This window comes from Drosophila simulans, chromosome 2R (assembly GCF_016746395.2).
Source record: "Drosophila simulans strain w501 chromosome 2R, Prin_Dsim_3.1, whole genome shotgun sequence".
Classification (NCBI taxonomy): Eukaryota; Metazoa; Arthropoda; class Insecta; order Diptera; family Drosophilidae; genus Drosophila; species Drosophila simulans.
In genome coordinates, this window is record NC_052521.2 from 9,615,597 (window position 1) to 9,637,780 (window position 22,184).

Consider the following 22,184-nt stretch of genomic DNA (forward strand, 5'->3'; position numbering starts at 1 on the left):
TTCAATATTTATAAATGTATCTGCAACTTCGACCCTGCCCTAAAAATCCAAATCATCTCAATTAACTGCGCCAGTTTCAGATTCCTAAACCAATCGAAGCTAGTCGATTGATCAAGCCGCCGCCCTAAACGAGACTTAACCAGATTTCTGCCATTACTTTTTACATATGGGTACAAAAAAACAATGCCATTTAGCCAATGGTTACAATAAATTTGGTTTGTTCATCTTAAGAATTTCCATGCTGAGCGTTCTTCTTTGGGATGTGTTGCGTTTGGGTTGGGATTGGGTTGGGTTTTCCTGTAGTTCAAATTGGATCTTTAGCGCTGGCCTTTTCGTAATCGCAGAGGAGGCTTAGGTGGCAGGGAATTTGCGACATTTTGGGGACGAGCAGGATCTGTAGGACGGGTATTTGGATGTTGCAGTTGATAGCGCGAGTGCAGTAAATGACGGAGCGAATTAAGCCGTCCAACGGGGGATGGTTCTATGTGGTGGAATAGCTGATGCTGCAGCGGCTCAAAGATGCGTAGTTGGGGCATATTGGCGTCTTGCAGGGTGGGCTCCAGCAGACTGGCGTCTTGCAGATTGGCGTCTTGCAGGTTGGCGTCTTGCAGATTGGCGTCTTGCAGGTTGGGCTCCTGCTGTTTGGCGTCTTGCAGGTTGGACTCCTGCTTTTTGGCGTCTTGCAGGTTGGCCTCCTGCTTTTTGGCGTCTTGCAGATTGGCGTCTTGCAAATTGGCGTCCTGCAGATTGGGCTCTTGCAGAAACCTGAAGGAAGAGACCACGCGCTGACGGTGGCCACAGCTCCTAATGCCTTCGCCAGCCGGCACAACTTCAAAAAAATGTTGACCAATATTGCAAACTATTAGTTTGGCATAATCACGGCTAGAAGCATTTTATCATTTTATTTGTCTTTCCAAGCAAAAAGTTCGCTGCATTGCTATCACTTACTCAAATATTTTGGAAACTGGTCCAGTTGAAATTGGTACTTTAATTGACGTTAACCTCATTCCACGGTATATGGCCCGAATGCAATTGAAAATCTACCAGGGGATTTGTGTAAAGTATAGCAAGCTGGCGAACTTCTACTCAAACTCGTATGGTCATTGAACTTACATTGTGTTCTTAAGATTAATGATTTCCTCCTCCATCGTGGCATTCCGCTCGTCCTGATTGGCTCGCAACAATGATACCCGTGAATTCTGCTCCTTTAGCAACTTGATGATATGCTCCTGCCTCCTAACTTCAATTTGTTTGTGCGTAAGGGTCCCGTAGAGATTCTGGAACTCCTCCTCCTTCGACATCAGCTGGTTGTTTACCTGCAGGAGGAATAAGGATAAGCATAAGCGAGGCTAGCCACATCCTCTTTCGGCGGACCTGATTGATAAGTGTGTCTTTCTCGCTAACTTGATAGTACATTTGGTCTAGCTTGGTGCTGCTATCCTGGCCATTCTTCTGCAGTGTCGCTATCAATTCGCTGCGAGCGCGCAGCAACTTCTGATCGATCACCGATTGCTCTCGCATCTTGGACACTTCCTTGCGGAGCTGCACTTCGAGCTTGGATTGCATATCCAGTTTGGCATTGGTACCATTTAGGGTCTCCTTTAGATCGCTGGTTAACCAAGCAAGAGATAAGTTAATCAAGATACTGTTAACCACAAACGGGTTACCTTATCTGCTGTAGAGCCTCCTTATAGTGTTTACCCAGCTCTTCAAAGTCGGCATGCTGCTTTATGGTATTGGCCACCTGTTTGTTCATGACCTTCTTGTGCTGCTCGAGTCCTTGCAGCTGCAGTTTTAAATCGGCAATGATCAAATCCTTCTCTTTCACGCCCGCGTCCATGGCATCCGGACGCTTCTGCAGATGGACGATGAGCTCACGGGCCTCCTTCAGTTCGCACTCCAGGTAGTCGATCTGTTTCATGTTCTTATCGACGGAATTTCGGGCCCGCTCCAGACCCACGTCCGCCGATTCGAGACGCTGAACCATCTGCTCTTTTCTAGAAACGATATAAGGAAAGATCTGTAAGAATCTTGAGTGCCGAGATGACCAGTTAACTTACACAGCCATGAGCCTGGCTACCTCGGAGCGCAGTACCTCGATGGTGGAATCCTCTGTCAACAGCTTGGAATTGTTCTCGGCCAATCGAATGGACTGATCATTGAGCATATCCTCGCTTCGCCGCAGGCTCTTTCTCAGCTCCACAATGATCTGATCTCGACTGGCCAGCTCCTGTTTCAGCTTGGCGTCGAGATCAGCTCGCAACTGGTTGATCTGTTCAGTGTGCTCCTTCTGGGCGTCAAAGTAACGAACCTCCATGGCCTGCTTCTGGGATCGCAGCTCTCCTATCTCGCGGTAAAGACTTTTGTTGGGTGATTCGTGTTTGGAGCCTGCACCGCACAACTTCTCGATCTCCTCGACGAGCAAAGTCATTTTTTCTTCCTGGAGACATAATAAAATAGTTTCACATTGCTAGTGCATCATAGAGGTTCCACAAAAACTTACCACTAGCTTAGACAACTTTGATTGAGTTTCCTCACGCTTTTCGCTGGCCTCGAGATCATTTTGAGCCCTCTGAATTCTTGGTATATGGTCGTAGACCAACATAACCCCCTGCTCTACAATCGCACGACACCTGGTTTTCAAGTCATTTATACTCTCAGAGGCTAGAAAATAAATGTATGTAATTGAAAGTGATACAAATTCATCCAATCGAAGACGTAAAACCAAAAGACTTACGAATAATCTTGGGCAATCGAAGTAGATCATCTTGGTGGACCACGAGCTTGCATTCATCGTTTACAGTCATACCCACAAACTTGAAGACCCCTTGATTCCGGAGATCTGAACCCATTAAACGGATCTTGTGCATAAACTCGGACTGCAAGTTCTCCAGTTTTTTCTTCTGCGTTTCAAAGACCCGCATCCGGTTCAACTCCAGGACACGGAGATGCGACCCCTTTTCAGTCTTCTTGCCGATTTGATTAGGTTCTGTGGACAGCATAATCAGAATTGGACTACGTTTTAGGGATTCGCGATACCCACCGACTGGCGTCGTGTGGACACGGGTCCTTGCTGGAACCACTTTCCGCTTGGGGGGATTCAACTCATCGATATCAGTTTTCCGATCGGGCTCAACCACATTATGCTCGGGCTCGACCCGTCGATTGGGCAACGAATACGTACTGATACACGGGCGCATATTCGGCGAAGAAGTAAGCCGCTCCAGAGAAGTTTTTCGCAATTGGATAGACGACGGACTCGCTCCACGCCTAGTTGGAATGCGACTGAGCCTACTTTTGTTTGGGCTCTCGTCGCAGTTGTCGACGGGAGGAGTAGAGAAGACACCGCCACATGGAGAAGTGCGAGCCTGTGAAGGATGTAAAGCATTCATGCCTTGGAAAACCTCTTTTCTGTCCTCTCACTCACCCATGTAGCTTTGGCTGGGGCTGGCTTTTCCACCTTTCCACCTGACCTTAGCCAGAAAGCTTTATTACCTAACGAGTATAACGCTCATTTGAAGCCCCCATTCGTATAGCGAGTAAGGTACAGGTACTTACCACGAACAGAAGGCGGCGAACTCATAGCTAAAGTTTCGGAAATCAACGCTGTTTTGTAAACGATTTTTATGATCAAAATGAGGAAAAAAAAAACAGTATTAGAAAATTTGTTTCTAAATATTTCCAGTTGAACTACGTCTAGTGTAAATGGTACAAAAATGCTTTCTGACTAATCCAAACGATGTGATCCGTGAAACTAACATGAATTAAAACTCGGAGCACACTTGATCTAAATTTTGTTTTCGATGGGTCAGTTCCAATGTACCCGGTGTTTTTGGGGTCTGTTTGTTTAGAATGAGCGTGTATGAAAACAAATGGTTTCTATCAACAAATGCGAATCTGCAAAAGAAGCGGAAACCAAGCTAAATGGGAGGAAAAAGTAGAGCGCAGTTTCTGCCTCTCTGAGGCTCTCCATGTAATCCATTCGTCGGTCCCGAATGATGCACATCGTCCGTCCAATAATCGACTCGGCGAAATTTGCATTCAGTTGCTGTTCGTGCGTCCACCGAGTAAGTTCTAAGTTCGGATTTTCCTCTAAAAGCATATATTTCGAAATTGTTTTATTTACAATCCATCAATACTGCTGAGCAACAAGAGTATCAAAAACAATCTGAACCAACTTGCTATTAGTTTATTTTCTCAAAATAACTTAATCAAGTGGAGTAACATAACTGATGTGCTAGTGAAAGTGGTTGCTTCAATATACATAAGTGCAGTACTGAGGTGAAGCCCTAGAAGTGCCTTTAATGATTTAGATCCATGGGAAATGGGTTTTTTTTGTCACCCTCTGTTTTTCGAATTCGCTGTAGACAGTCGGCGCGTTTTTCAATTGAATTTAATCAGTGACGTAGACGGTCTATATAGTACAGACTATATATATATATACGCAATGCGATCCGATTTTCAAGGGGTAAACAACCAACAAGCCGCCTAGTTCAAGTTCCGCATGGCAATTGAGCTGGCATAATTTGGATCTCAAAGGAAATGGAAAGTGTCTGTGAAAATAGCAATATGCACTATGTGTGACATCACGCAAAGTCATTCAATTGAAGGCTATTTCTACGAATTCAAGTTCAATTCGAAACTGGAAGTAGGCTCCATTGGTTGCCATTGACATTCGATACCAATGCGGATAATTAAGACAATTAAGTGCTGTGCTAGTGGTGGCCAGAAATAGTTTTCCCCACAACCACGTGGCTGCATCAAATGATTCCGACTCAATTTTGCATTTTGCAGCTCTTTGAAATGAAGGCACTGGAAGGTTTTGCTATTCTGCTCGCATTAGCGAGAGTTATTCCGCGGATCGAGGGCTGCATTAGGGTTCCACCGGGAGTCACAGCAGCCAAGTCACCGGTGGATGATAACTATGTGCTGTCCGTAAACGGAAATACGCAGAGTTATGTGCCCGGTCAAAGGTATAATGGTGAGTGATAGAGCTGCTTTAAATTAAATTAAATTTACAAATTTCCAGATTTTTCTTTCTATTCTCTAATCCACCTCTGCTCGTTTTCAGTTAGCCTCAGTGCATTTTCTGGCTTGACCTTTATAAGCTTTATGCTGGCCCTGGATTTGGAGAGTGGTGACGGCGATGGTGACGCCAATGCCTTGGGCACTTGGGAGATCGCCGATCTCGCCGAGACCCGTTTCAGTCCGCGCTGCCCAAATCTGGTCGAGAACACCAACACGAACGTGAAGACTCGCGTGGATGTGTTCTGGGTGGCTCCATCGAGTCCGGGACAGGGTTGCATTCTGCTGAGGGCTACGGTGATGCAGCATCGGGATGTGTGGTTCATGGATGATGGCTTCCTCACCAAGCGAATGTGCGAGGAGGAGGTGGACGACATTGACACCCAGCCCAGCATCGTGGATCCCTGCTGTGCCTGCGACGAGGCCAAATATGAGGTGGGATTCTTTTATCATATTATTATGATGGTATTAACACCTCCCTACTTCAGCTTACCTTCGAAGGCAAGTGGTCACGTCACACCCATCCCAAGGACTTCCCAGCGAATAGCTGGCGCACCAGATTCAGCGACATCATTGGTGCCTCGCACACTCTGGACTACAGATTCTGGCAGTATGGAGAGCTGGCCAGCGAGGGGCTGCGCGAGGTGGCGGAGCATGGCTCCACAAGGACCTTGGAGAGTGAGCTGAAGGATCAGAGCGAACACATTCGCACGATCATCAAGGCAAGGGGCATTGCCTATCCGAATGTAACGGGCAAAACATTTGCCGTTTTCCGCGTGGACTCCAACCACCACTTGATCTCCCTCGTATCAATGGTGGATCCCTCTCCAGACTGGATCGTTGGTGTGTCCGGCCTCGAGCTGTGTCTGCCCAACTGTTCCTGGGTGGAGAACAAGGTGCACAACCTATATCCCTGGGATGCGGGCACCGACAGTGGGCCATCTTATATGGTAAGACGATTTCCATGATTTAGTCTTCTAGAGAGTTAATCACGAATACTTTTCAGTCCGCTGACCAGCCACAGGTGCCTCCAGATGTAGTTCGCCGCATTAAGTCCAATTTCCCCAACGATCCCCGTTCGCCCTTCTATGATCCCACTGGTGCCCAGATGAAGCCACTGGCCACCTTGCACATCAATCGAAGACGACTCTACGAGAAGAACTGCGAGTCCTCCGATTGTAAGTGAAATGGAACTATATATTTATTTTGTGAATATAAATACTATATACTTTAATCCTGTAGCGGAACAGGTGCCGCCGGAGTGCGCCACAAACTCGTGGTCCAGATGGGATGAATGCACCACAAAGTGCGGTCCCGGCAAGCAGTACAGGATTCGAGAGTTCAAGAACCCTGCACTGGCTTCGGTAATTAAGACGACATATATAACTTGGATCCCATACTATATATACATTTTGACACCGTAGCGTCATCGTTGCAACAATGCCCTGCGTGAGGAGAAGAATTGCGTGGGACACAAGTGCGCTGGCTTCAATGAGGAGACAGCTGAAGGCGGCGAGCCGGAGGTGGCACCACCACCAGGTAGCAGCGACGATCCCCAGTGCGGTCTGTCTGACTGGTCGGAATGGTCTTCGTGCACCGTGACTTGTGGAACCGGCGAGATGACCCGATCCCGGCACTATCTAAACAAGAAGGCCAAGAAGAAGTGCCAGAAAGCGAGCAAGGCGCGTTTGCATGAGACGAAGATCTGCGAGGCCATGGAATGCGGTGGGGACATTGAGAACGAAGGTGGTGCTGGAGAACCGGAGGAGGAACAGGCCGGTGGCGACGGAGGTGGATCCGCTGAGAAACGCTCCATATTCCGCAACTTTGAGAGTTACAGTCAGCATCGGGAGGATTACATACCACCGGTTTGCGGGGTCACTCCATGGTCGGATTTCTCGCCGTGCATGGGGCCATGCGGTGGACATGGAAAGCGGCAGCGTATTCGCAAGGTGTGGAATAACAACCAGGTGTACGGAGTAACGGATCCCAATGATGACGGCCAGGATCCCTGTCGACACATCAAGCTGCACGAGGAGGTGAACTGCACCAATCCCAGCTGCGATACCATCGTTCCCGGCTTCTGCTACGACGAGCTGACCGACAGTCCGTGTCGGGATAACGATGTGGCCAACTTCTGGTACTACGACCATGTGAGTGACCAGTGTGCCATCTATTGGTCGGATCGTTGCGATACAAATCGCAACAAATTCAAGTCGAAGGAGGAGTGCGAGGAGACATGTCGTCTGCCGCGCCACAAACAGGAACTGCAGCACGATGGTATTCCTGCCATTGATTGTGTCGTCTCCGACTGGGTTTCCCACAGTTGCAACGCCTCCTGCGGCGATGGCTTCCAGTTGCGAACGCGTCGCGTGCTCCGTACTCCGAAGTACGGCGGAAAGCCGTGTCCCAAGCATCTGGTGCGTTTGGATCGCTGCTACCAGCGGTGCGATGACATGTACTCCATCAGTGGACGGGGATTCGGGGAGCGAAGGCATGTGGTGAGAGCTCCGCAACCGGAGCCGCAGGACGAGTGTCGCTACTCGGAGTGGTCCGCCTGGACACCATGCACCGCAACGTGTGGCGATAATGCCGTTCGCCAGCGCACCCGAACCCTAATGAACACCGATCTGAGTTTCAAGTGCAAGGATCGCGTCCGCATGGAAAAGTGCGTGATGATGCCTTGCCTGCTGACCAGCAACGATGATCCTGAGCGGTGGTGAACATACGATTAACTGCTACAAGTATTAGTTCTAATCCAACTATGTAATTATTACCAATGGATATCGTTAAATATATGAAACATTCCAGACTACCTACACTAGCTTTTCCCGCCACAGATTAAATATGTATTAAAAACAATAAAACTGAATTGTGTTCGCGTGGTAATTCCAATTCCGATTGAGTTTAACCTTGACCCAGTTCCATTAAGCAAACTGTGGCCAGTTTACGAGTGATTTTTCGCCGGGTTGCAAGTTCAAAGAACCCGGGCACAATTCATCAATTGAAAAGCTTGCCATAAAAACAAACCATTCCTAATTGACGACAACTCAATCAAGATGCCATAAGCTGTCAACACCGAGAGCGCCATTTAAGGGATAATTGATAAATTGGAAATGCTCATCAATTAATGGAGATGGCTACCCATCAGTTTTGGTCAGTCGTCGTTGAGCCTCGACCCAGTACGGATCGCTAAGAATGAGAAGAGATGCTTCGCCATATCGTGCTCCTCATTCTGCTATCTTCCGAGGTTAGAGGAGTCTGCAATCGGATACCCCAAGGTGCCAGTGGGCCCCGATCGCCTGTGGATGATAACTTCAAGATCCTGATCGATGGCAATCCAGAGACCTATGTGCCAGAACATCAGTACAATGGTGAGAGTCTCGAGTTGCCTAGAAGCTTTCACTTCAACATTTATCATTATAAGTTTCGTTATCCTGTCCAATAAACATGAAATTCGTGAGCTTCACCTTGGTGGTCGAGGCTGAGGATCCGTCAGCTGCCTTCAGTGGTCAGGATATGACCGGTCACTTTGAACTGCTGGGAGTCGGAGACACCCGATTCAGTACCAGTTGTGAGAACATGGTGGAGAACACAAATACGAATGCCAAGATCTACATCGCGGTATCCTGGATAGCACCCCGTAATCCGGACAGCGGATGTGTTCTAATCAAGGCTGGTGTGGTTCAACATCGTGATGTGTGGTTTCTGGACGATGGCTTCCTGACCAAGCGGATTTGTCCCGAGGAAATCGACGAACTAAACAGCTTAACGCCACCCTTGGAAACCTGCTGTGCCTGCGATGAAGCTAAATATGAGGTGGGAATCTCTTCTCAACTCTTGGTGATATTGTGTATAATGTGACGTATCTCTTAGATCGTTCTGGAGCGAAAGTGGGCCAGGAACACCCATTGGAAGGACTTTCCCTCTGAGGACTGGCGCACACGCTTGGGCGAGGTGATTGGTGCTTCGCATAGCCACAGCTATCGCTACTGGGCCTACGGAGGAAGAGCGAGCAAGGGCATGAAGGAGTTGGCCGAGCACGGAGCTACACGTACCCTGGAGAATGAGATCAGGGAGAACACTCAAGTCGGTAATCAATTTTATCGCATTAAATCCACTTCATCGTGGTGTTTCTAACAGAATGGCGAGGTGAGGACTATTATAAAGGCTCCGGGAATTCCCTATCGTCCGAAAACATTTGGAACAACCTTGGCCAATGCTCGTCTGGATCCAGTACACCATCAGATCTCGCTAGCAGCCAAGATTGATCCCTCACCCGATTGGATACTGGGCGTGGCTGGATTGGAGCTTTGCCTGAGCAATTGTACGTGGCTGGAGAGAAAGGTCTTGAATTTGTATCCCTGGGACATCGGTACCGATTCGGGACCATCCTACATGGTAGGTGAACCTAGCTTGGTATGAACTATATTTATCTCCTTTAAAGTCCTCAGATGAGCCACAAGTGCCACCGGATGTGGTGCGCCGTATAACATCGTCGTATCCCAGCGACCATCGTTCGCCATTTTACGATGAAACCGGTGCTCCAATGAAACCCTTGGCCACGCTCTACTTGACCCGGAAGAAACTCTACATTAGGGAGTGCGAAGAGGGTAAGTGATCATTATTGTAATCACAATAAGTCCTGTTCGTAATCTTTAGTATTAGTTCCCCAGGAAGGACCGCTGGAGTGCGCTGTACACCCTTGGAACGAGTGGACCAACTGCAGCACGCGATGTGGTCAGGGCTACTCCCAACGTCAGCGTAGCTTCAAAAATCCCAATCTAGCAGCCAACTTCAATTGCGATAGGCGCTTGGAGGAGTTTCGCCAATGCCAGGGAACCCAATGTGGGGCAGCTGAGGAGGAACTGGAAGGCGAGGAGCCTGGCATGGGCATGGAAAATCCCTCAAGTGGTGGCTCAATGGCCGAGTGCCAGCTGACCAACTGGGGCGAGTGGTCACCGTGCTCAAAGACATGCGGCAGAGGATCCTCCACTCGAACCCGGAACTATTACAATCCGCAGGCCAGGCAGCGCTGTTTGTCCGTGATGCGAATACCGCTCGAGGAAACTCGCGAGTGCATTGGATCGGATTGTGGTGGCACCATTCCGGATAATGGCGAACTCGATGGCTTTCCGGAACCACATGTGTTCGGAGAGTCTGATCAGGGCGGTTACATGGGCAAATCCACTTCTTGGAACAGTAATCAGGAGCAATCCAGTCTAGGTTCGGGCAACCAGGCGTGGAATAGAAAGCCCTACAATTTATGGAAAGATAAATCTCCCTCCAACCCCAGAGATAACGCACAGGAGTCCCCAAATTTACCGCTCGATCAGATAGAAAACCCACAGAGACCGGCGTATAATCCATCTGACAACATGGGTGGTGGTTATGCCAAGGGCTTTCCTCCGACAAATAGCTACAGCAATGACAAGCTTGTGGGCAATAGACCCGGCTACAATGACTTCAATTCGGTCTATAACAATAAGGACACTTACAATGATTACACTACTCCTAGCTTCACACCTCGCACTCCCTTTGCAGGTCGGTATCCCAGTCAGCAGGAGAATGTGGAGGGCAATAGCAACGATATCAATGGCAACTATAATGTCGTTCAGGATTATTGCTTTGAAAAGCCATATGCCTCGACGAATCCCTGTTTCGCCCATCCGGTGGTGGAGAGCAATTACTGGTTCTACGATCACGAAGATCACGAATGCAAGATCTTCACCACGGACAACTGTGATCAGAATAGAAACCGATTCCGTACCCTGACGGCCTGCGAGGGCACCTGTCTGCAGCCCCAAATAAACATGGAGCGATCCGAAAACGATGCCATGGACTTGTACGGAAGGAGATCCTACGACCAAAAGCAAACGAGAGGTGGACCTTATGATCAATCGAGTGGAATAGGTTATGATCAAACAGAAAGTAGATCGTATGATCAAAAGGTTGGTAAATCCTATGATCAAACATTTGGTAGATCATATAATCAAAGAGCTGGTAAGTCCTATAAGCAAACAGGAGGTGGATCCTATGATCAACCAGAAGATAGGTCCTATGACTTATCTACGGGTAGAAGCTATGACCAACCAGAAGACAGGTCCTATGACTTATCAAGAGGAAAAAGTTATGATCAACCGGGAGGAAGTTCCTATGATCTAGCAGGAGGTAGATCCTATGGAGAAACAAGAGAAGCAGGTGATATTGGAGAACCCATGTCTCAGACCAGGAGCAGATACGACACATCCAGACGCGGTCGGTATGGCGGCTGAACAAATTAAAGCATTTACGTTGCTTAAATTAGAAGAGAATAAATATTAATTTATGGTATAATCATGTCTAACTTATACTCCATGTTTCATTCATTATTGCTTCAAGGGTATCTGACAGTCGAACCAAAATACTACGGCTTTACTCTTGCTCTTTTTTTGAATGCACTTCCATCCAACGAGATCCTATGGATTGAATTCTCTTTGAAACGGTCTTTAAGAGCTGAAATCTTACTTTTTGGCTTTCCTGCATCGTCGACTGATAAGAGCCCGATGGATTTGAATCAGTGGGTCAGAAAAACAATACGCTCTGTCTTATCGGTGGCTTTTGTCGGCTCCGAAGCTTCTCTTTTCGCCGTCTGGTGAACTAATAGTTCGGAATCTTCGCTCAGTTTGCAACAGTTGCTCGCGTCGAATGGTTCTACACGGTAACAACGGTCTCCTATAGAATAACAAGAACATGTGGTGGTCAAGTGGTGCTCCTCTCGTGGAGCTACTTCTGCTTGGGTCCCTGGTGATTGGCAGAGTCAGCTCCTTGATTTGCACGCGCCGCCCAACGAACACGGGCTCGCCCAAATCTCCGGTGGATGAGAACTTTATGATAAGCGTGTCGGGTAATCCGGAAACGTACATTCTCGGCCAGGAATACAACGGTGAGTTCACTGGCCTTGCGCTTGAACTTCGTGGGAGATTGTCGCTGGCATGGGACTTTCGGATTATTCTAAGGCTGAATTCGCGCAATGTTTATTGTTTAGTAAACAAAAAGAGGGGCTTATCACGAAACTTTGCAAATTCGTTCGAATTCAAGGTCGCCGCCGATAAGGGCCCGGCTTTGATTGCTTCCAGTTCTGAGATTTAACTCGACTGGGCATTTCTCTTTCAGTCTCTCTTAATGCCTTCAATGGCCACCGCTACATCAGCTTTATCATGGCACTGGAAAACGAGAATGGTGACTTCAGCTACAACGATGACTTGGGTCGCTTTGAGCTTAGCGACATGATTGAGACCCGGTTCAGTCCGAACTGCATCAACATGGTGGAGAACACCAATACGAACTCCAAGACGCACATGCACTTGACCTGGGTAGCGCCCAGCGAGCCGGGCAGTGGCTGCGTCCTGATCCGGGCCACAGTTCAGCAGCATCGGGAGGTGTGGCACATGGATGATGGCGGTTTAACGAAACGCATCTGCGAGGAGGTCACAGATGATGTTGAGAGTCAGCCAACTGCTCCGGCGGCGGTGGATGTGCCCTGCTGTGCATGCGATGAGGCGCGCTATGAGGTGAGTCCGTACGGAATGACCAAATTACCTTCTACAATTCTCCTCTCATTAGCTTATATTTGAAGGCGTCTGGTCCAGGAACCTGCATCCCAAGGACTTCCCCACTCGAGGCTGGGAGACTCGATTCTGTGAGCTTCTGGGAGCCGCCCACAGTTCAGATTATCGTTTCTGGGAGTCCGGAGAACTGGCCAGCGTGGCTATGAAGGAATATGCGGAACATTGCAGTTCGCGTCTGCTGGAGCGAGAGTTCAGCATCAATTTTCGGGTGACTCCATGCTTGGAACGATTGGTAGGAAGTACTCTATGTTACATCTTCCCTCTTACAGGATCAGAAGATACGGACGATAATCAAGGCACGGGGTCCATCGTATCCCAACATAAGCAGCAAGACGATGGCCTCGGTGCGGGTAGATCCCATTCACCACATGGTGTCCTTTGCCTCTAAGATAGAACCCTCTCCCGATTGGATTGTGGGCGTCACTGGACTGGAACTGTGCCTGCGCAACTGCACATGGATGGAGGAAAAAGTGATCAACCTATATCCGTGGGATGTGGGCACAGATTCGGGTCCCACCTATACGGTATTTGGAAATTAATAGATGTTCGGTTAAACAGAATAATTCACCTTTATTTTGATAGTCATCCGATCAGCCACAAGTTCCGCCAGATGTCATTAGACGCATGCGTTCCGACTTTCCCAACGATCCGCGCTCTCCTTTCTACGACATATCCGGAACTCCCATGAAACCCATGGCCATTCTGACGGTGAAGCGCCAGCGAATCTACGAGAGAAGATGTGCAGATGAGGACTGTAAGTGGGATTTTAGTGAGGAAGACCTTAACAAACTATATCACATTTCCAGCCAACAACGATCCCGATGTGCCGCGTGAATGTTTCACCCATCCATGGTCCAGTTGGAGCGACTGCTCCTCCAAATGCGGGGTTGGCATGCAGTATAGAAGACGTGTCTACAAGCAACCAGAGCTCGCAAGGGTCTACAATTGCAATGTGGCTCAGTATGAGGAGCGCGAGTGCCAGGGCGAGATGTGTGGTCAAAACAATCTCATGCGGGAGCCGGAGGAATTTGAGGACCTGGAGCCAGACCCAAGGAGGATTGGTTATCAACCGCCCCAACAACGTCGTGCCGAATGCGAACTGAGTTCCTGGGGCAGCTGGAGCCCATGTAGTGTAACCTGTGGCGATGGTTACGAGATGCGCCAGAGGCAGTACCTTAATCCTCAAGCAGAGTTCGAGTGCCAGGGTGTGCATCGCATGGAGCTGCAGGAAACGCGAAAATGCTCTGGTCGAGCTTGCCTTGGTAGCTTACCAGGATCCTACAGCGCCGACATGGATAGTCCCTATGGTGGGGCTTCTCCAGGACGCATTGGAGGTAATATGTATGGGCCACAAGTTGAACCAGAGGCAGAGAACTTTGGTGACTACGATGACTCACGAAATGGAGCAGTTGGAGGATTTGAAGTGGGCAATCTTAAGGGTAACACTGGCAACTTGGCCTTGAACAGGCAAACTAATTTGGGAAGAGATGTTCCGTCGCTCAGGCCCACAAACTACGATAGAGCCCGCCAGCAAGCAGAAAAATCAGAACGACCCAAGTGGTCTGGACAGTCACGTCTCGATGATCCGCGCTTGGAGGATGTGGAACGAGCTCCCTGGCAGCGTCAAAGGCCATCAAACAAATACGGCTCAATCGTAGAGACACCCGAAATGGTTTCGCCAAGGGAACAATGGCAAAGGGTAAACAACTTTGGCAATCCGGACATGTATACACCTGGAGGAGATGTGGACCCCTCTCTGTCCTACCGCTGCTTCCAAATGGTTCAGACGGCTCAGCCACGCTGCCACGATCAAACTATTACGGGTCAGTTCTGGTTCTACAACTTCTGTGCGGATGAATGCATGCTGTATGCCGCGGATCAGTGCGATCGGAATGTGAACAAGTTCAGGCGGTGGGAGGATTGCGAGAAATGCCGGCAGCCAGAAATGGCTGCACTGCAGCAGGAGCACACCAACTCGCCCCAGTGCGAGGATTTCCGTGCCATTTGGCAGACGGAGCAGCAGGCTCGGGAGGAAAAGCGGGCATCAAGTCGCAGGAGAAACTATGCCGGTTCTAGATATCGGATTAGAAATTAATTCCACATTTAGTTACTAGAATATACTTACCAAGAAATTTCGAGCCCTTACCACTTAACTAAACATTTTTCATCTGTTGTGTTAAATGGGGATGCCAGAAGTGTTCTAAAACGTTTTCTGAGGTGTGGTCATCGAAATCTGCATGCTTAATATTAATCGTCTAGCTTTTATAGTTTCCGGATGGATCCTGATCAAGAATATTTATCTCTACTATCTGTCACATATTTTCAGTAATCTAGTAGTGGGTATACAAATATAAATTTATTTATAGAAATTAATATATAATAAATGTGTGAACAACACAACTAGTTCCTTAGTTTTTAATATCATTTCTAAAGAAGTCCAAAATCATATTGAAAGAACTATCAAATCGATTGTTCGTATACTTTTTACAAATGCGTACAGTTTTTTACATTTCGTATATTTGTAAATTTTTTTGACTCTTACACAATACTTACAAGTTTTTCATTAGCCTACACATTTTTTTCACATTAGCGTAGGGAATTCGAATAAAAAATTTCATGACAACATGCCCTTTATCTGATAAGCATATCTGCGTAACTCGAATGACTCGACTTCTTTGGCCTCTAAGGAAACTAATATCTAAGCCTACAACTTTTTATATTATATTTATATTACTTTAATACTGTAAACCCTTCAATAGCTCCATTTTAAACATTTATTAACAGACATTTTTTGTATTTCCATAAACTAAAAACGGACTTTATTAATTTAACTATTTTCCCATTTACATTTTCCATATTTCGCCTTTTAACCATAGCCGAAGGGGTCACTACACCATGAATATCTCTTTGCAATTGTGTGCCGCTTTCTACGGTTGCAACATATTCTTATGCCATGTCCAGTATACAGGCAGCAATATTTAGGATAGTAAGCGTATGAATGGCTGACCAAACAGCACACCAAGAAGGCAAACAGGAGCCACTAAAGGATGAAAAACACTTTATAGTTGAATATTTTTTCAACAGAACACTTCACTTACTTGTAGTTTCATCGTGATAGCTCTCTTAGGAACTGAAGTCGATTTCGAAGCTCGGCTTCTAAAATACCCAAGAGCGATAAGCTAAAACAAAATACACAAACAAATTTTTAGAATTCGTGTGTCACGCGAGCAATCGATTTTCTATGTTTCTATCGGTTTACTAGAACTCGTTTTCTACAATTGTGATAAGAATATGAATGTATACCAGCGCAACTAACTCTTTAATGTAATTTCTGAATTTGACAAATATCATATGGGAAAAACTTCCAAATTGATTCTTCTAACGTTTTTTACAAATGTTTTAGAAATCATTTTCTATTTGTTCTACAAATTTTTTACACATTTCTTGCAAATTTGTATCATAAGCCACACATCTTTTTCGCAATTAAATCATAAAAAAAAAATACAAAGGAAATGAATCGTTTCCACAACCAATCTTTCAGAATAGTTGCTATATGTTATTTTCAAACGGAGTACACGTTCATGTACATACATATGTATATATATTCCTGATCTTCAGTAGTATGAAAGCCGAGATGTAGGAGCTATAAAGTCTCTTTCGTATTATAGAACTATTGACCTATGGAACTTCCGTATTGTGAGCTTAGAAGGTCCCTGATAAGCTTAAAAGCAGAGAAAGTCTGCGTAACTCGAATGACTCGACTTTCTTAGTTACTAAGAACCTAAAACTATTTATATTATAATTAAATTATTTTGGTAATTTAATCATTGCATGAGCTTTATTATTTATTAAAAAGCTTCAATTGTATTTTAATAACAATATATATATATATATACATATATATATATGTACATAAACCATATTTAACTTTTATCCACAATTAAATCATTTATTACAAACATTATTTGTATTTTTATAAATTTACTTTTTCGAATCGCATTTTCTTATTTTCGCCTCCTAACCATATCCGAAAATGGATCCACACCATATTTGTCGTGCGATTCTGCAAAGATGTGTGTAGGGCCTGCATCTTGGTATTTCTATAACACGACCATTAAACAAAACATAGACCGTACAACAACATTCACTTGCAGTGTTGCTGACCAAACAGCACACCAACAAGGCAAACAGGAACCACTAAAGGATAAAAAACATTTTATGCTTTAATATTTTTTAGCAGAACTCTTTACTTACTTGTAGTTTCATCGTGATGGCTCTCTTAGGAACTGAAGTCGATTTTGAAGCTCAGCTTCTAAAATACCAAAGAACGAAAAGCAAAAACAAAAAACAAAATTTTAGAATTCATGTGTCATGCGAGCAATCGGTTTTCTATGATTCTATCGGTTTTCTGAAGAAAAACATTTCATATTTTGAAGAAATTTTTATGAGCCTGCTGATCCTGGTTGTTTTATCATATTATCCGACGTATTTTTCATTCTGAAGAAAAAACATACTACGCCTTTTTATTTTAAAGTTCGATCGTTATTGGCGGCTCGAATTATCGATAACTCCAGCCGTCATATGGTACTTACCTGCCGGAACAGCTGTTAAAACACACTGTTTCACATAACCTGACAACTCTGAGACAAAAAAATTGCACAAGCAAAAGAAAATCGGAAATAACCAAGGGATATACAAAAATATATTTGAAAGACAAACATGCAGCGCTTCAGATTGATGTTAAATCATACTGCCGCAGCAGCGATTCAACAGCAACTCCTACGCCCCTTTTCCGTCCACTGGAGTTTGGCGCAGCATCAAAAGCCGGTGGGTGGAAGCCCAGGAGAAAGTAGAACGAGGGATACCCGGAGTCTGAAGGCAAGTGTCCAGAAGATCACCCTGATCCAACAGAACCAGGCCATGAGCATTACCACTTTGGAGGAGGCCCAGAAGTTGGCCAAGCGACGGGAGCTGCATCTGTTGCGCTTGGAACAAACAGATGCCAAAACAGGAAGAGCCATGTTCAAGTGGGTATATATGTATATAATCGGGACCTGGTTATTGTTATGAAGTTGCTATAATTTGCAGACTAGTCACAGCTGCTGAAATGCTGTCGGATGATGCGGAGCAGTCGAGATCAGCGAGCGAAAAAGTTAAGGATAAGAAATCGGAGAAATCCCTAACCATTGGAGCGCGCATCACAGAGCACGATCTCTCCTCCAGACTCAAGAACATTGTCAAGTGGCTGGGCAAGCGACACGAGGTTCGCATCCTCATCCAGGGCAATGCCAGTGGATCGGACGAGAGCAGCGCCGAGCGCATAGTAAAGGCCATCGAACAGACCATTAAGGAACCACAACTAATTGGCAGAATAGTGCAAAGGCGCAGCAAGAGCGCGTTCATTAAGTTCTCCATTATTCCAGTAGCTCCGCCACCAGTACCCGCATCCACTGCCACTCCCAATCCAATCCAGTCGTGACAACTACCGCTGCTGCTTTCGGTGCCCAAGGATCGCCACACTGTTGCGGCAAGCAAACGAAACTTCGGCCTTAGAATATCCACCCGCCATTTCTCGGAGCGAGTGAAAGAGGAAGGCGAAAAGCCCGTTGAGATCACCACCGCATCCATTGTCACCACTTCTGTGCTCCTACTATTGTTTTTCTTCAAATACTTCTACTGGCATCAGCATTTGGTCAAACTATTGGAGGATCGAGAGCAAGAAGAACGACTGAAGAAGCGTAAAAGAAAGGATGAAGTCCTTTCTCTCCACCGTGATCGCAACCTACAAGAATGTAAAATCGATTGATATGAAACTGTTTTTTTGTAACTGTCATTTGGCTCTATATTTCGCCATTTTTATAAATTAAAATACAATATTATGTTCGTTTTATGAAATTAATTTATTATTTATTACTTATCTTGGGTTCTGCTCTATATTTCATATATGATTTATATAAACTGACTTGTATAGGTGTCATATGTTTAGTTTGTGTATATAGTTTATAAGCACACGTAGACAGTAAATTAATACACTTTCTCAACTCTATCATTAATGTCTATATTTAATTAAGTTTAAAAAGCAGTTCATTGGACTCAACTAAAGTTTCCTAGTTAATACAAGAGAACGTAAAGCTTTTTATGGTGTCAATAGGAGAGCAGCTACAAAATTGTTTGGATAAAGCGAATCGTTTTTAGAGTGGCTGAGTGAAAGTAATTTATTATTGGTAGACACAGGAAAATGTTAAATTATTAAAATATAAAATAAATAAAGCCAAGCAATAAAATATACGGCACAAGGAACATTTTCTGTCACAGATTACAAAAACATGAGTTATTTAATAATTTAGTCATTAACTAAAATAGAAACACTTTGTGCTTATACTGTTATTAAAACACTCTTCAAACTAACAAATTAGGAAAGCAATTAAATATCAATGCTAAAAGCCGATAACAAATCTGTTGAATGGAACTCATTGCCACATCGTAACTGATAAGCCTCATTTTTGTGTTGCCGATAAGCAAAATTGTGGGAAAGGTAGTTCATTACACACTGATTCTTCACAAAGACATTTGGAATGAAATATGTACTAAATAAATTAACTACAGTAAATGCCAAAGCGTGTAAGCTACGATTGCGCTGCTGGTGTAGCTGGGTGTCCACTTACAGACCTAGACGCGCTGAATCTCGAAGAGCTTGACCTCCGTATCGTACCAGATGGCGGGCTCCACGTTGCGCAGATAGATGACACCCCAGATGTAGGTGCGGAACCATGCCGTTGTGCCCGCATTGGCCTGGTACTTTCGGATGAGAATGGGATGCGGCACTGGGAGCAGTCCCACTAACGTTCCGTGCTGCAGAAACTTGAGGATCTCCGACTCGTCGGTCAGTCCTTTGTCAATGCAGATCTTCTCCACCTGAGGCACTAGGACCTGAAGTAGTCGCATAATGGTCTGAAGCGGCAGCTTGGAGCGCCAGGAGACGATCCACTCGGGCGTGGGCGTCCAACGATCGCTCTCGCCTGGCACCATGCGAATGCTGGCCCTATGGGCCACCGACAAGCGGGACAATTCCGTAGGTGAGGTGGACTTGCGTTCGTCAGTTGGCGTCGAAGCGGCTGATCTGTCGTAGGGCACAATGTCCGTAGAATCCTCCACCTGTGGCTTGTCATTTGGATGCGCCTGCTCCCGCTCCGTCATCTGAGTAATGCCTGGGGTGTCCAACAAGGACGTTTTCAGTGTTCCTGGCTCTGCTGGCTGCGCCGTGAGAATGTCCGTCTGCAGTTCCCCCGCCTGAGATCGCTCATGAGACTCTGTCTCCGATTCGAGATCCTCCTCCGCTTTGGGCTCTCCATTAATTGTCTCCTCCTCGTCCTCATCCTCGTCTTCTTCGTTGTATTCTTCTGGCACATGGGCCGAGGGCAGTTCCTGGGACACAGCTGGCGTTCTCCGCTGCGGTACCCGCGGCAGGTTGAACTTTCCACCTGTTTTACGGCCACTCAGGCACTTTGCTATGCCAGCCATATCGGTCGGGAGATTTGCCATGGCATGGAACACATGACGCTTTCGAATAATGGTGTAGACTAGATTCGAGTTGCCATCGAACTGATACTGTATAATGTTATTGAAGATCTCCAGCAGGAAAAACACCAAATGATGATTGCTGGGTGCCGATAGCAGAAACCAGGGTGTGCTGAAGGCCTCCAAGAGATGCAACATCTTCACACTAGCCACCATTGAGAGGGTTTTTAGATATGGTGAGACATTGACCAGAATGGTCAGCAGACAATCGAAAAGCGGCTGCAGCCTCTGATGGCCAGTGGCTATTATTTTGTGGAACACAGTGATGAGTAAGTCCGCATGGGTTCCAGTGAACACAGGTATATCCATGGGCACCGTGGCGGAGTATGCTTTGTTAAGGCGAACCCCAAAGTTTCGCTCACCTATCAATAAACATTAATTTAATTGCACTGATTCCACGAACAAAACTACACATGTGACTCACCCGATAGGAGCAACAGTATGAATACTCCAATATGCATCAACCCCACTCGAGATTGATCCGCTCGGGAGTAGTTTAGGTGATACAGAATGGGTATCAGGATGTCCAGAACATCGGAGCTCTTCAGCACAAAATACAGAAACTTTTTGTTGTAGTCGCATATTTTCCAAAACAAAATAAGCAGCTCCTGGTGGCAATGTAGTCGCTTTGTGGAATTGGGCAAATAGTTCTGGACCAGTGGGTTGTTCAGCAGCCTGGTTATGCCCTTGAGCACAAAGTGAAAGTCCTCATCGCGGTGAACCCTTGACAGATAGTTGATGAACAAGTTGTCGCCGCAATTACCCTCGTCGTAGGACGCCTGTCCGGGTTGTGTGAGTTGCTGCTGCACCACCATATCGTGATCCAAGGTGACAATGAGCAGTTGAAGGCACGCTTCCACGAGGGGCTCCGTGGTGTCTGCAAACAGCAGGTGATTGTAGGGCACGCCGAAGCCCACCGGATCGTAGGAGCACACGGTGTTAAGAAACGAGGTGAACAAGGGCAGGGCATGTCGATTGTCGGCCGAGGTGAAGTATGCTATCCACTTGTTGGGCTCCTCGGACTGCTGCGGCGATCGGTACATGGGCTCCGAGAAGCAGGTGAGTAATAGCTTCAGCAACTCCGTGCGCCTGCGCTCCATGTGGGCGTTGTGGGGCGGTGACTGGGCGAAACCCACGCCCGCCTCCCAAATATACTCGCAGCTATCGATGTTCGCCAGCTCCTCGGCCTTCTCGGGGCCCGTACGCCGCGTGGCCGTAACCGTAAAGTCGGGACAGAAGAGCAGGTCGCAGGTAGCATTGAGCAGTGACTGAGCCAACGGCATGGTCTTGTCCTGCGACGGCAGGCTGCTCCAGAAGAAATCGCGCCACTTTTCATCCTCGAAAATGTAGGGCAGACACCGAACCAGCAGCCGCACGCAGTTCAGAACGCACTGCTGCTCCGCCTGCGTGCGACAACTGCTGTCCACCGCCTGGGCAAGCTTCTCTACCGCCTTGTAGCATAAGGTGGCCAGGTTGGCTGGATTCTCGTTCCGTATCTGGCGAATTTCGCTTGAGGTGACCAGCGCGAACACATCCTCGAGCGTCGTCTGGTGGCCCTGCCAGAACTGCTCCCAGAACTGCTCGTCGCTGGGGTCGATTTTCTGGTTCTTCTGCGTCAGCTGCACAATCGCCTTGCGAAAGTTCAACTTGGAGTCCGTGTTTCCCATATTGTTCGGCCTTTGGGCTGCTTTGGTATCGCTGAGTCCTGTAAATCCACCTGCCCCGTGCTCGGTCGCCTCAGTGCAAGTGTGCGCAGTAATCTGGAACAGGAGTGCTTTGCATTTAATGCGATTCTTTTTCAAAAATCGAACGATTCCAATTAGAAATTCGCCTACGCACCAATTGCCAGTGTAACTTAGTGGTGGGTGTAGCGCTCACGACTGAAGATGCGTGCGTGACCTTTTATGCTCACCTGTTTTGGCTCTCATATTCAAATATCAATTTAATTAAATCAATTTGATCAACAATTTG

General features: G+C 46.6%; 6 protein-coding genes and 2 long non-coding RNA genes across 12 annotated transcripts; 4 read left to right on the forward strand and 4 right to left on the reverse strand.

The window, feature by feature from the left end:
- Window positions 1-144: 144 nt before the first annotated feature.
- On the reverse strand, window positions 145-3,736 carry LOC6734114 (coiled-coil domain-containing protein 186). 5 transcript variants are annotated; one of them, XR_006541632.1, is made up of 11 exons: window positions 3,559-3,736; window positions 3,428-3,495; window positions 3,044-3,368; window positions 2,738-2,989; window positions 2,504-2,664; window positions 2,061-2,440; window positions 1,668-1,997; window positions 1,375-1,609; window positions 1,114-1,316; window positions 949-1,040; window positions 661-882 (listed from the first exon to the last, which is right to left on the reverse strand). XR_006541632.1 is itself a non-coding variant. In XM_016182268.1 (10 exons), exons 1-10 carry the CDS (start codon window positions 3,581-3,583, stop codon window positions 318-320), a joined length of 2,514 nt encoding a protein of 837 aa, XP_016027129.1. In that variant the 5' UTR covers window positions 3,584-3,736; the 3' UTR covers window positions 145-317. The 5 variants fall into 5 exon arrangements, 4 of the variants coding, with proteins under 4 accessions (XP_016027129.1, XP_016027126.1, XP_016027128.1 ...); XM_016182268.1 differs by lacking the exon at window positions 949-1,040 and having other exon boundaries at window positions 145-882; window positions 1,405-1,609; XM_016182265.1 differs by lacking the exon at window positions 949-1,040 and having other exon boundaries at window positions 145-882.
- A 1,058-nt stretch (window positions 3,737-4,794) lies between these two features.
- On the forward strand, window positions 4,795-7,920 carry LOC6734115 (spondin-1). Its single transcript, XM_016167878.3, has 6 exons — window positions 4,795-4,981; window positions 5,072-5,460; window positions 5,514-5,975; window positions 6,032-6,203; window positions 6,268-6,389; window positions 6,450-7,920. The coding sequence occupies exons 1-6, from the start codon at window positions 4,804-4,806 to the stop codon at window positions 7,746-7,748; spliced, it is 2,622 nt and encodes an 873-aa protein (XP_016027130.1). The 5' UTR covers window positions 4,795-4,803; the 3' UTR covers window positions 7,749-7,920.
- A 138-nt stretch (window positions 7,921-8,058) lies between these two features.
- LOC6734116 (spondin-1) lies at window positions 8,059-11,375 on the forward strand. The gene is made up of 6 exons (XM_016167879.3): window positions 8,059-8,399; window positions 8,453-8,844; window positions 8,902-9,114; window positions 9,169-9,426; window positions 9,473-9,638; window positions 9,694-11,375. Exons 1-6 carry the CDS (start codon window positions 8,234-8,236, stop codon window positions 11,298-11,300), a joined length of 2,802 nt encoding a protein of 933 aa, XP_016027131.1. The 5' UTR covers window positions 8,059-8,233; the 3' UTR covers window positions 11,301-11,375.
- A 270-nt stretch (window positions 11,376-11,645) lies between these two features.
- LOC27206338 (spondin-1) lies at window positions 11,646-14,785 on the forward strand. The gene is made up of 6 exons (XM_016172386.3): window positions 11,646-11,950; window positions 12,181-12,578; window positions 12,631-12,843; window positions 12,905-13,159; window positions 13,218-13,389; window positions 13,442-14,785. Exons 1-6 carry the CDS (start codon window positions 11,758-11,760, stop codon window positions 14,728-14,730), a joined length of 2,520 nt encoding a protein of 839 aa, XP_016027132.1. The 5' UTR covers window positions 11,646-11,757; the 3' UTR covers window positions 14,731-14,785.
- LOC123327141 lies at window positions 14,572-15,176 on the reverse strand. Its single transcript, XR_006541635.1, has 3 exons — window positions 15,134-15,176; window positions 14,761-14,965; window positions 14,572-14,707 (listed from the first exon to the last, which is right to left on the reverse strand). It is a non-coding gene; the product is annotated as an uncharacterized LOC123327141 (long non-coding RNA).
- A 265-nt stretch (window positions 15,177-15,441) lies between these two features.
- LOC120284399 lies at window positions 15,442-15,998 on the reverse strand. Its single transcript, XR_005543616.2, has 2 exons — window positions 15,734-15,998; window positions 15,442-15,675 (listed from the first exon to the last, which is right to left on the reverse strand). It is a non-coding gene; the product is annotated as an uncharacterized LOC120284399 (long non-coding RNA).
- Window positions 15,999-17,112: 1,114 nt separating this feature from the next.
- LOC6734117 lies at window positions 17,113-18,534 on the forward strand. The gene is made up of 2 exons (XM_016167880.3): window positions 17,113-17,662; window positions 17,724-18,534. Exons 1-2 carry the CDS (start codon window positions 17,355-17,357, stop codon window positions 18,112-18,114), a joined length of 699 nt encoding a protein of 232 aa, XP_016027133.1. The 5' UTR covers window positions 17,113-17,354; the 3' UTR covers window positions 18,115-18,534.
- On the reverse strand, window positions 18,517-22,159 carry LOC6734118 (protein HID1). The gene is made up of 3 exons (XM_016182264.3): window positions 22,053-22,159; window positions 20,638-21,973; window positions 18,517-20,575 (listed from the first exon to the last, which is right to left on the reverse strand). Exons 2-3 carry the CDS (start codon window positions 21,878-21,880, stop codon window positions 19,305-19,307), a joined length of 2,514 nt encoding a protein of 837 aa, XP_016027134.1. The 5' UTR covers window positions 21,881-21,973; window positions 22,053-22,159; the 3' UTR covers window positions 18,517-19,304.
- Window positions 22,160-22,184: the final 25 nt, after the last annotated feature.